Source organism: Xyrauchen texanus, chromosome 26, assembly GCF_025860055.1.
Source record: "Xyrauchen texanus isolate HMW12.3.18 chromosome 26, RBS_HiC_50CHRs, whole genome shotgun sequence".
Lineage (NCBI taxonomy): Eukaryota > Metazoa > Chordata > Actinopteri > Cypriniformes > Catostomidae > Xyrauchen > Xyrauchen texanus.
Window position 1 is genome coordinate 773477 of NC_068301.1, and position 13452 is coordinate 786928.

Consider the following 13452-nt stretch of genomic DNA (forward strand, 5'->3'; position numbering starts at 1 on the left):
TGTCACGCAGGTGATTGTGTCTCCAACTGTCACAGTTCAGTCTGAACTGCATGATGAAGGTGATTTCAGTGTCTTTCAGTATTCATTATAATGTTTATTATTGTAAATATATGCAGTTACTTTATTATTGTGTATATTCATAATAGTGCTCGATCAAAGGGTTTTTCTGTGGTTGATTATTAAATATTAATATTTTGTTCCTTCCATCGTGTTTATTTGCATCACTATATCTGAGTGTGTTTGTGTGATTCATCAGGTGGGACTACTAAACACACATCGTCAGCGCTCCAGAAACACACCAGAACTGAACACACTGTCCAATTTGTCACCTCCAAACACACACACGAATACACACCTGAACACACACACACATCCTCAAAGCAAGACTCAAGACATCCATCCACATGTTCTGATGTCATCTCGTCCGGTCCGACTGCTGTTCTTCAGTCCAACAGAACCATTTGTGAGTAACACATACACACACACACACACACACACACACACACACACACACACACAATCACACGCACACTCACTCACTCACACACGCACACACACACACTCACACACACACTCACACACACACACACACTCACACACTCACTCACACACCCATGCACACACACACTCACACACATTCACACACACTCACTCACACACCCATGCACACACACACTCACACACATTCACACACACTCACTCACACACCCACGCACACTCACACACACACACTCACACACTCACACACACACACTCACACACTCTCACACACACACACACACACACACACACTCAATCACACACCCATGCACACACACACTCACACACTCTCACACACACACACACACACTCACACACTCACTCACACACCCATGCACACACACACTCACACACATTCACACACACTCACTCACACACCCATGCACACACACACTCACACACATTCACACACACTCACTCACACACCCACGCACACTCACACACACACACTCACACACTCACACACACACACTCACACACTCACACACACACACACACACACACACACTCAATCACACGCACACTCACTCACACGCACACACACGCACTCACACACGCACTCACACACACTCACACACTCACTCACTCACACACACTCACTCACACACCCACGCACACACACACTCACACACATTCACTCACACTCACACACGCACACACTCACTCACACATATTCACACACGCTCACACACACACACACACACACAACCACACATGCACACACACACGCTCACACACACACACACCCACACACACGCTCACACACACACACACTGACACACTGCACACTTTATACATACTGCACACTACACATACTGCACACTACACACACTGCACTTTATACATACTGCACACTACACATACTGCACACTTTACACACACTGCACACTACACACACTGCACTTTATACATACTGACCACTACACACACTGCACACTACACATACTGCACACTTTAAACACACTGCACACTTTACACATACTGCACACTTTACACATACTGCACACTACACACACTGCACACTACACATACTGCACACTTTAAACACACTGCACACTACACATTCTGCACACTTTACACACACTGCACACTTTACACACACTGCACACTACACACACTGCACACTACACATACTGCACACTTTAAACACACTGCACACTTTAAACACACTGCACACTTTACACATACTGCACACTACACATACTGCACACTACACATACTGCACACTTTACACATACTGCACACTTTACACACACTGCACACTACACATACTGCACACTTTACACATACTGCACACTACACACACTGCACACTACACACACTGCACACTTTACACACACTGCACACTACACACACTGCACACTACACATACTGCACACTTTAAACACACTGCACACTTTAAACACACTGCACACTTTACACATACTGCACACTACACATACTGCACACTACACACATTGCACTTTATACATACTGCACACTTTACACACACTGCACACTTTACACACACTGCACACTACACACACTGCACACTACACACACTGCACTTTAAACATACTGCACAATACACCTACTGCACACTTTACACATACTGCACACTTTACACATACTGCACACTTTACACATACTGCACACTTTACACATTCTGCACACTTTACACATACTGCACACTTTACACATTCTGCACACTTTACACATACTGCACACTTTACACACACTGCACACTACACATTCTGCACACTACACATTCTGCACACTTTACACATACTGCACACTTTACACATTCTGCACACTTTACACATTCTGCACACTTTACACATTCTGCACACTTTACACATACTGCACACTTTAAACGTACTGCACACTACACGTACTGCACACTACACATACTGCACACTTTACACACACTGCACACTTTACACACACTGCACACTTTACACACACTGCACACTTTATACACACTGCAGACTTTACACATACTGCACACTTTATACACACTGCAGACTTTACACACACTGCACACTTTACACACACTGCACACTTTACACATACTGCACACTTTATACACCCTGCACACTTTACACATACTGCACACTTTACACACACTGCACACTTTACACATACTGCAGACTTTATACACACTGCAGACTTTACACATACTGCAGACTTTATACACACTGCACACTTTACACATACTGCACACTTTATACACCCTGCACACTTTACACATACTGCACACTTTACACACACTGCACACTTTACACATACTGCACACTTTATACACACTGCACACTTTACACACACTGCACACTTTACACACACTGCACACTTTACACACACTGCACACTTTACACACACTGCAGACTTTATACACACTGCAGACTTTACACATACTGCACACTTTATACATACTGCACACTTTACACATACTGCACACTTTATACACCCTGCACACTTTATACACCCTGCAGACTTTACACACACTGCACACTTTATACACACTGCAGACTTTACACATACTGCACACTTTATACACACTGCAGACTTTACACATACTGCACACTTTATACACACTGCACACTTTACACATACTGCACACTTTACACACACTGCAGACTTTACACATACTGCACACTTTATACACACTGCAGACTTTACACATACTGCACACTTTATACACACTGCAGACTTTACACATACTGCACACTTTATACACACTGCACACTTTACACATACTGCACACTTTATACACCCTGCAGACTTTACACATACTGCACACTTTATACACACTGCAGACTTTACACATACTGCACACTTTATACACACTGCACACTTTACACATACTGCACACTTTATACACACTGCACACTTTACACATACTGCACACTTTATACACACTGCACACTTTACACATACTGCACACTTTACACATACTGCACACTTTACACACACTGCACACTTTACACATACTGCACACTTTACACATACTGCACACTTTACACATACTGCACACTTTATACACACTGCACACTTTACACACACTGCACACTTTACACATACTGCACACTTTACACATACTGCACACTTTACACACACTGCACACTTTACACATACTGCACACTTTATACATACTGCACACTTTACACATACTGCACACTTTATACATACTCCTCACTTTTTAAATACTGTTCACTGCTGAAATGGTATGATAGTATGTTTCTCCAAATACAGCCATGTTCTCATCATTTTTGTTGTCTTTTGTTAAGCTCCTCCTCCTCTGGAGATCATCACAGAGTTTTCCACAGGAGACTCCTCCCCTACTCTGCCGGCTCCGCCCCCAAGTCAGTGGGTGGTGTTGTCAGATACTGAGAGTCCTGTCACTCACAGCTCAAAGGGTGGAGACTCACCTGATATCTGTAAGTGTATTATTTCATTGGTTTCAAATATGAAGTCCATTTAAAATTCAATAAAAGTTTGCCAAATATTTCGTCGTTTTTCTCTTCAAACCATAGTTTCCACCAAAAATACCATAGTCACAACAGCTGTTGTTATTACTATTAAATTCATTATGAATTAATATGGGATTTGTCGTTTTGCTTTCATTTATTTTTCTCAGGTTTGTTGTCTCTATAATAAATGATGGTCATTTGCTGAATGGTAAACTATGTATTCCATGAAAAATATTTGTAAGGATTTCCTCAATTTAAAGTTGATCTAGTGTGTGTGTGCCAAGGCAAGGCAAGGCAAGGCAAGTTTATTTATATAGCACATTTCATACACAATGGTAATTCAAAGTGCTTTACATAGAAGAGAGTAAAATAAGAAAAAAAAAATAAGAATAATTGAAACAGTTTAGAATAAAATAAAATACAGTTCAAACAGTCGGACACACAGTGGCACAGTGCTCATTCAGTAAATGCACAGCTAAACAGATGTGTTTTGAGTCTGGATTTGAATGTGACTACTGTAGGAGCACATCTGATCGCTTCTGGAAGCTGGTTCCAGCTGCGGCTGGCATAATAGCTAAAAGCAGACTCTCCTTGCTTAGAGTGAACCCTTGGTATTTCTAGCTGATGTGATCCTAATGATCTGAGTGATCTGTTGGGTTTATATTCAGTGAGCATATCTGCAATATATTGAGGTCCTAGCCCATTGAGTGATTTATATACCAGTAATAATACTTTAAAATCAATCCTAAATGTAACTGGGAGCCAGTGTATAGACCTGAGGACTGGTGTGATATGTTCATATTTTCTGGTTCTGCTCAGAATCCTGGCAGCAGCTTCTGTATGAGCTGCAACTGTCTTATGGTCTTTTGGGAAGGCCAGTGAGGAGTCCATTACAATAATCCACCCTGCTGGTGATGAAAGCATGCACAAGTTTCTCTAGGTCTTGACTGGAAACAAAGCATCTAATTCTTGCAATATTTTTCAGATGATAGTATGCTGATTTAGTTATTGCTTTGACATGACTACTGAAACTAAGGTCATGTCAAAGCAATGCCAGTGATTTCTGACTGTTTTATTTGATGAATGTTTGTGGTTGTGTCAGTGATGGTGTTGGTTTGGTTGTGTGTGCAGCTCTGGGCTCTCCTGCTGATGTGTTTGAAACAGACTCACACACACTGACCATCGAGAGGTCCATATCCTGCGTCCAGTCCAGACCCGACCCAACAGACGACTCCACTGACCGACAGCGCACAAAGTCCCTCCCTACAGCTGATGTGACCAATCACATCTCTTGATTTATTAATTGGCAGAATCATAATGTGATGTGCAGAGAAGTGAATACAGCAGAGCAACAGTGAACCCTAGAGGTCCATAAAGGAACTGCAGGAGTTTGTAAGAAATATACCTGCTTTTAATATTAGAGCTGAAACTTTTTAGGTGTTAAAGGAATATTCCGGCTTCAATACAAGTTATGCTCAATCAGCAGCACTTGTGTCATAATGTTGATTAGCACAAAAAGTAATTTCGACTCGTCCCTCCTGTTCTTTAAAAAAGCACAAATGACACTTATAATGGAAGTCAATGGGGACATTTTTAGAGGGTTTAAAGGCAGAAATGTGAAGCTTATAATTTTATAAAAGCACTTACATTAATTCATCTGTTAAAACTTGTGTTTTATTTGAGCTGTAAAGATGTTTAAATCATTTTATGGTTTTAGGGTTTGTTGACATTATGTCGTCATGGCAACGACATTGTATAATTGTCTATATCTTCACACAGATTTAATGACAGTAAAATCATGTTAACACACATATTGTTTATGTCTTGTGTCTATACTTCTGAAACAGTATTTTAATGTTTATAGATTAAACCCCATTGACTTGCATTGGAAGTGTCTCACTAATTCCACAGTCCAAAAGATTAAAAAAACACACAAAGTGAAATACGATTTCTGGAAGTCATCAAATACAAGCGTCTCTTTTATGCACCGATCACTGCTGCTATAAGCCCCAAATAACTCAAAACTTTATTTCTGCTTTTACCTTAAATTTCTAAAAAATGATCCACTGTTTCCTCGTCTGTGAGCTTGTGTGTATTATCCAAAGTTATATCTTACAAGTCCAGAAAACAATATACCATCCAGAAGGAAAATCATGCAGAACAAATCATCTATTGATGCTAAAACGTAATATATATTTCACTGTGACCGATTCAGTGATGTTCAGTATGAGGTTTGATTTATTTGTCTTTTAGAGGCTTTTCTCTGTACAACAAGAACAAATATTTTAGAAATATTTTCTTATGGTGTAATATACTGTATAACCATCATATGTTTAGAGGGAAACTTGTTAATACTTTAAGCTCGAACGGGTGATTAAAAAAAATATGAAAAACTGCAGTCTTGATCAACACAAAATAGGTTTCATTTGAAAGTTTAGATGCTATAATTTACAATGCATGTAGATATTATGACCATTTATTAAAGAAATCACATTGTTCATTTTATTGTAATCAGTCAAAACATCAAACTCATCAAATAGTCATGTGTTATATGTTGTTGTAAAGCACTTAAAGACTAAAATACAACCAGACTATTTGTTTTACTCGCTAAATATATGTGTTTGACTATTATGTTGGTGTTGCTTTCATGCAGCTTTTTTGCTTATAACTTCCTAAATAATAACTGGAATATAAAATATCACATATGATTATTTAGAGTCTGTGATCATCTTTCAATGGAGTCCACCCACAAGATAATCAGATGTATAGATCATTAGATAATCCACATGAAGCACAATGTTACATATGACCACCAGGAGATGGCGCCAAATACACGACACAGACTCAATGATGACTCAAATGACACAGAATGAAACTCATTCTGTGAAATCTCATGACTAAAATCATGTCTGCATGCTATGCAAACCTTTAGTCATTGTTGTGTTTGCATGTGTAATTAGTTCTTATGTACAATTATTATCTTTTATTTGTTTGGAGATGTTTTTGGACACTATGATCAATTATATTTGTAATGTTGGAACTTTTGATTGCTTTCTCGTATCAACACAAAACTTTCCTCAGATACAGTCGACATGATTGAGAACAAAACAAAAGCAGTTTATCAGAGCCGCATTATTTACACACAGAGATATTTAATGTCAAATCAGAAAATTGAGAAAAATAACATTTTTGGCTAAATTGTTTTTCATGGTTTTTAATGGTTTCTTAGGCTGAGCGTCTCAGAATGTATCATAATCTATATCATTTGAAAAGTGTTCTTTGCAATGACACCAAACACTTCACCCTCCTTGTTTTATTTTGTATTTTATTTCTATTATTTGTCGAGTTACCCTTTCATTTGGTGTATACCGCTGAAACGTCTTTAAAAACACCTTCAGAGCTTCAAGGGTTAAACGTGTCCTGGTGGTCGGGCTTGATTAACATGATATATCTCCATTTTACAATCAGAAACTTATTTTCATTATTCTTATAGCTGTATGTCTGTCTCGTTCATCAGTTGTATGTGTAATAATTATATGAGGTGAATAAATGTAATTTTGGACCAGTATCAGTGTCTGAGTGTCCGTTCGTCCCCCTGGAGACTGTGTGTCTCCAGTGAGCGCGGTCATTATGTGGGTGTAATGATTATTTCGGCTGAGAGGAGACGAGAGACAGACACCTGCAGCTGGTTCAGAATCATGGAGACGTCGTTCAGTAATCTCACTGCCGCTGTGTTTCTGCAGGTCTGGACACGGTTTGATCAGGACAGTGAGTTTTCATCCTATTATTATCATTTATTACAACCGTTATAATAGTGACACACTGATGTAATGCTTTTATGAGCCTTTAATCGGCTTTTTGTGAAATGGCAGATGAAGGATTTATTGACCAGAAGAAACTGGATGAGTTTTTACGCTACATGATGAAAACACTGAAAACTGTGAGTACAGAATGAGATTTACCTGCTTAAATATGGTAATGCTATTGATTAACAGTGATCAATAAGTATTTGAACATTTAAAAATGGATGAATGTCATTACATAATAGAGTAGGAAATTCACTTTTTTGCTCATTGACTTTTAACCCTATAACAGCATGTGCATCGTGATTATAAGCAACTTGTGCTTGGTTCAACTTTTGTATATTATTTTATTAGAAATAAATCCTTTTAAATCCATAATTAAAATATGATACAACAGACTTTTAAGGTTGATCTCTCCGTCACCATTACATTACATTCATGCACACCACAAAACATGAAATAGTTTGTCTAATGGTGCTATAAACTGTTTAATGTAACTATATATATATATATATATATATATATATATATATATATATATAATTTTCTGACAATTCTTTCGTATGTCAGGCTTTACAGGGTTAATGTCTTCTGTTCGCAGTGATTTTAAGAGGACATATGAAGTCAGTTCAAACTAAAACAAACTATTTACAATTAAATATTGTTCTTAAAAAGATTTCTTGTGCTTCTTTCTTTCAAATAAATGACATTTATTATGATATCTGAGTCGCGGTTTATCTCAGCCTTCATGTGTATTTTGTCGGTTTGTTATTTTATTAATTATTCATCACAGGTGATTTTCTTATTAATGCATGCTTTGAATCAGACAAAGAGGCATGAGCGTTTATGATCATGTGACTCTTGTTGTGTTAGGGTGATGTGTGTGAGCAGCAGGTGCAGAGAGTGACAGAGAAGATTCTGATCAGCTGTGACATCACAGATGGACGCCTTCATATAGACGAGGTGAAACAACATCTGCATACTCTATAAATAAACCTGTTACCAGTCACCTATCGCTCCATGCAGTGACCAGGAGCTGTCAAGCTACAAAAAGGACAAAAAACAGCATAAAATGCAACCAATGCAACTCTTGAATCTCATTCATGCATGTGCGTTTTCAAACGTGCCGCATCATGTTTATGTGTCATTAACTGGCTTTCCATGCTTGAATATTTATGCAACATTTTGGCATATTTATTGCAGAACAAATGTTGAATTGAAACACTAAGATGTGAATAAAATCTCAGAAAATGTCATTGCTAGGTGTGGATATGTTTTTAATTCGATAAGAAGACCAGCATAAACTACAGCCGAATTTATTCCAAATTTAAAGGGGAATATAGATGTGCGTCTAAAACGTCATGAGGCATTTAATAAAAGAGCCACAGTGTGGGGGGTCTGGGTATCTCAGTGAGTATTGACGCTAACTATCACACCTGGAGTTGTGAGTTTGAATTCAGGGCGTGCTGAGTGACTCCAGTCAGGTCTCCTTAGCAACCAAATTGGCCCGGTTTCTAGGGAGGGTAGAGTCACATGGGGTAACCTCCTCGTGGTCTGCGCTGATTGACGTCTCAGATGCGGATTCATCCTCGGCCACCCGGAGTCACTACACCACCACGTCAATCCGCGCATCTTATCATGTGACTTGTTGAGTGCGTTACCGTGGAGACATAGCGCGTGTGGAGGCTTCACACTATTCTCCGCAGCATTCACGCACAACTCACCACACGCCCCACCGAGAGCGAGAACCACATTATAGCAACCACGAGGAGGTTACCCCATGTGACTCTACCCTGCCTAGCCCAATTTGGTTGCTAAGGAGACCTGCCTGGAGTCACTCAGCACGCCCTGAATTCAATCTCATGACTCCAGGTGTGATAGTCAGCGTCAATACTCACTGAGATACACAGAGCCCTCAAAACGAAGCATTTGTGAATCTGGCGGAAAGATTTAAAGAAGGTCCATTCTACGTGTAAATTACTCTGAATCGACTCGTATATTTATGAAAGTGACTGAGAGAATATTTGTGTTGCGGCGTGTGGAAGAAATCAATCCTGTTCTAGATTTGTTGCATCTCTCTGAAATATACAAAATAAAACATAAAAATATTGAAATATTGAAAAATATGAAAATATTTCGAATCTATCTGGGCTTTTTGTGATATATGTGCGTCTATATTACTATAGACCCGAGTGTGTAATATTGTTTGGCGAAGCAGCCATGCATATAAGGGTGAAACACGTGGGATGGAAATGCTGCTTTATATGCATTTTCTTTTTTTTTTTTGTGATTCCAATTTTGCATGTAAATTAATTTCGCAACTAGGTTGGAAACATATATAATGACGGCAGATACAGCTCCAGGTCACTGCGTGACCACTACTGAAATAAAATGCTTTCATTGCCGTTATTCTCCATAAGATGAAATAGTGCTATTTTAAGGTTTACTGCATCATTGCAAATGAATAGTAATTTTGAAACATACCATGAGCACTCATGAGAGATGAAGAGCTCAGTCATATAAGCTGTTTTATTCTACATGGGGCAGGGGTGCCTCATGGGGGCAGCCATGTTTGCATCACATGACCAGAAATGTACTGTGTTTGAATGATGCAGCTTCCAGGCCAATATCACTTCCACATACGTCACGAAATTACTGCTATCATTGTTTCCATGGAAACTCGGTGTCCACTAAACATTTAAGTTCAAGTCATTAGTTGATATTGCTTTTCTCTTTTCGTTATTTGCTTATGAGGCCTTGAGGAAACTCAATGTAGTCAGATGATGTTACTTTAATGTTGTAATATTTGGAAAACCAACCATGTCATGGAAAACCTGGAAATATCAGGAAATTTTAAACTTGTTTTTGCGAGCCTGGAAAAGTCAAGCACATATCTTTAAAATATAGTCTGAAATACTTTCCTAACGTAATCTCGCTCTCACACAGTTGGCCGCCGTGGTTTTGCCCGAGCAGGAAAACTTTTTGCTGCTGTTCCGTAGAGAAACTCCGCTGGAGAACAGTGTGGAGTTCATGAGGGTGAGAGCGGGATGCATTCTCAGATTTGCCACAAGGGGCAACAGTGAACATCAGTCTTCTTCTCACGTGTGTTTGTGTACTTCTGTAGCGTTTCTGCTCATAGATTGAACTAATATGCTGCACAGTTTGTCTGAGATGTTTCGATTCTCTCGGCAGATCTGGCGTTGCTATGACGCTGACAGCAGTGGATACATCTCTGCCGCAGAACTCAAGGTGATGACCGCTGATGTCACTTCCTGTTTGTGTCAGAGTTAATAGGTTCATGTGCTCACATTGCTGTCTCTGTTTTGATGGTGTCAGAGTTTCCTGCAGGATTTGTTCCATCAGCACAACAAGCAGATCTCGACGGACAAACTGGAGGAGTACACCGATACCATGGTAACGTCAATCAAATGCTAGCAGATGGTCTCAACTGTTGTTTTTGATGGGCAATTCTGGTCTGTTACTGGCATAAGCAGACTGACCAGTTGAACCATGATTGGTGACTAGCTAAAACCAGCATGAAAGTGTCCTAAATAAACTTTAGACTGATAATAACCAGCAATATGATGGTTTTAACTAGGGGTGCACCGATGTACTGGCTGCCTATATTTATCAGCCAATTATTGACTCTTGAGAATATTTTTTGTAATTAACATTTTTATAGATTTTTCAAAGCAACCAAACAAAACAAAACATATATACAATAAATCACCATTAACTCCCACTATTACCCCACCCCAATCAAACATCCCAGTGGTCTTATGTAAGTACACACATATACAGAGAATAAAATAATAAAAATATTAATAAATGTATCTAAATATATATATATATATATATATATATATATATATTTCGGAGTAGGTCTGTGAAGAGAGGAGTATAGTTTAGAGTTGTATGTTTAATATGTGTATGTATATTTGTGTATGAGTATGTGTGTGTGTGTGTGTATATATATGTATATATATAAGTGTGTGTGTGTGTATGTATATACATATATGTGTGTGGAGTCCATCAATAGATGATGAACAGATTACTTGGAGGATCTCGCTGTAGTACGTCAGTCGATGGACAGAGAATTCTCTGAGTTGGTTACAAGAGTGGCAGATGTCGAGAAACGTGTTGATTATCTGGAGTCATCGGAGAGTTATTTGATAACATCCCTAGTAATTATGAATGTTTCTTTTTCCTCTTTCAGATGAGAATGTTTGATAAAAACCAGGACGGTCATTTGGATCTGAATGATTTGGCGAGGTAACACAGACCTCACAAACATTAGCACACATTCATCAATATCGCTCATAACTCTCGTGACTCGTGTGTGTGTGTCTGCAGGATTCTGGCATTGAAAGAAAACTTTCTCTTGAAGTTTGAGACGGAGGTGAGTGTCAGAATGATCAAGAAATCCCGGATTCACTTCTAATGTGTGTGATGTTCATTTTGTTTGGTGTATTTCGTTCAGGTGTGCAGTCATGAGGATCGGAAGAGGGACTTTGAGAAGATATTTGCTCATTATGATGTGGTAAGATGTGCATGATTCAGACCACAGCGAGACTTTTGAGCCCTCATTTAAACAGTCCCATCAGGATTTCGCAGCACTTTTTCTTGATTGTTGCGGCTCAAATGACTGAACAAGTGTGACTTTGCCTTTTGCAGATGCTTTATTAAAGTGTACATTTGATCAGTTTGTGTGTTGCCTTGGAAATCGAACCCATGATCTCGGTTTTGCTAGTGCCATGCTTAGCATTTGATGCCATTTGTGTCATTTTTTTCCTTTTGTTTTGCAGTGAAAACTTACAAATAATTGCGGTATACTGGTGTAATTATTGTCGATGACAGTATAAGTGCAATTACCTGTACACAATAAAAGAATATACCGTTAGCGAGCAATGATAAATGCTAAGATGCGCGGACTGACGGTCTCAGACGCGGAGGCAACTGAGATTCATCCTCCGACACCTGGATTGAGGCGAGCACATTGGGAATTGGGCATTCCAAATTGGGGGGGGGGGTTTTGAAAATAAATAAAGATTCCTTGCCACCCCCCTCAAACATATTGACTCTAAAATACCGGATAACTGGTATCGCGTATAGGACGTTGTCATTTCGACCACAATACGGGACGTCCCAGCTAATATAGGATAGTTGGCAACCATAGTTGGGTTGGGGTGGAATGGATTCTATGCAAAAGCAGAAATGAACATCGAAAAATTCCCGAAAATATACAAAATTGCCAGCTAGCGTGAATAATGTGGAGAGTGGTTACATTTGCGGTTTGCAAAATCCTGGAGGGACTGAAAGATGAATACAGCAATAGAATACAACAGTTTGCTTCCAGAAATAAAAATTGATGTTTAATGATAACTTATAAAAGAGGCTGTTAATCGATGGTACATGCTTCTGTTCAAGACATCAGTCCACGTCATTTAAACTTCATTTTTAAATAAATCATGTTTAATAGAGTAATTCCTGGTGTAGAACTACATTACCCATAATCCTGAAGAGAGATCCACCAATCAGTGAGCTCCGCCCACTCCCATGATGCACACAGTCTCTCTCCCTACACTATTTATATATTTGTATATATATATGAATATTTTGCAATAAACTTAAAATATATTGTTTGATAATATACTATAATG

At 38.9% G+C, this 13452-nt stretch overlaps 2 protein-coding genes across 2 annotated transcripts in view; both read left to right on the forward strand.

Annotated features, from left to right (window-relative positions):
* LOC127619700 (F-actin-uncapping protein LRRC16A-like) overlaps nt 1-7579 on the forward strand; it is a 47736-nt gene extending 40157 nt beyond the window's left edge. The window contains exons 34-37 of the mRNA XM_052092651.1: nt 11-59; nt 257-463; nt 3807-3956; nt 5121-7579. Coding sequence (XP_051948611.1) covers nt 11-59; nt 257-463; nt 3807-3956; nt 5121-5284 — 570 coding nt within the window. The 3' untranslated portion in view covers nt 5285-7579. The remainder of the gene's footprint in view (nt 1-10; nt 60-256; nt 464-3806; nt 3957-5120) is intronic.
* A 51-nt stretch (nt 7580-7630) lies between these two features.
* The window catches only part of LOC127619712 (secretagogin-like), a 7287-nt gene continuing 1465 nt past the window's right edge, over nt 7631-13452 (forward strand). The window contains exons 1-9 of the mRNA XM_052092669.1: nt 7631-7757; nt 7862-7929; nt 8666-8755; nt 10739-10828; nt 10985-11041; nt 11129-11206; nt 12009-12064; nt 12146-12191; nt 12273-12332. Of these exons, the coding sequence (XP_051948629.1) occupies nt 7631-7757; nt 7862-7929; nt 8666-8755; nt 10739-10828; nt 10985-11041; nt 11129-11206; nt 12009-12064; nt 12146-12191; nt 12273-12332 (672 nt within the window). The remainder of the gene's footprint in view (nt 7758-7861; nt 7930-8665; nt 8756-10738; nt 10829-10984; nt 11042-11128; nt 11207-12008; nt 12065-12145; nt 12192-12272; nt 12333-13452) is intronic.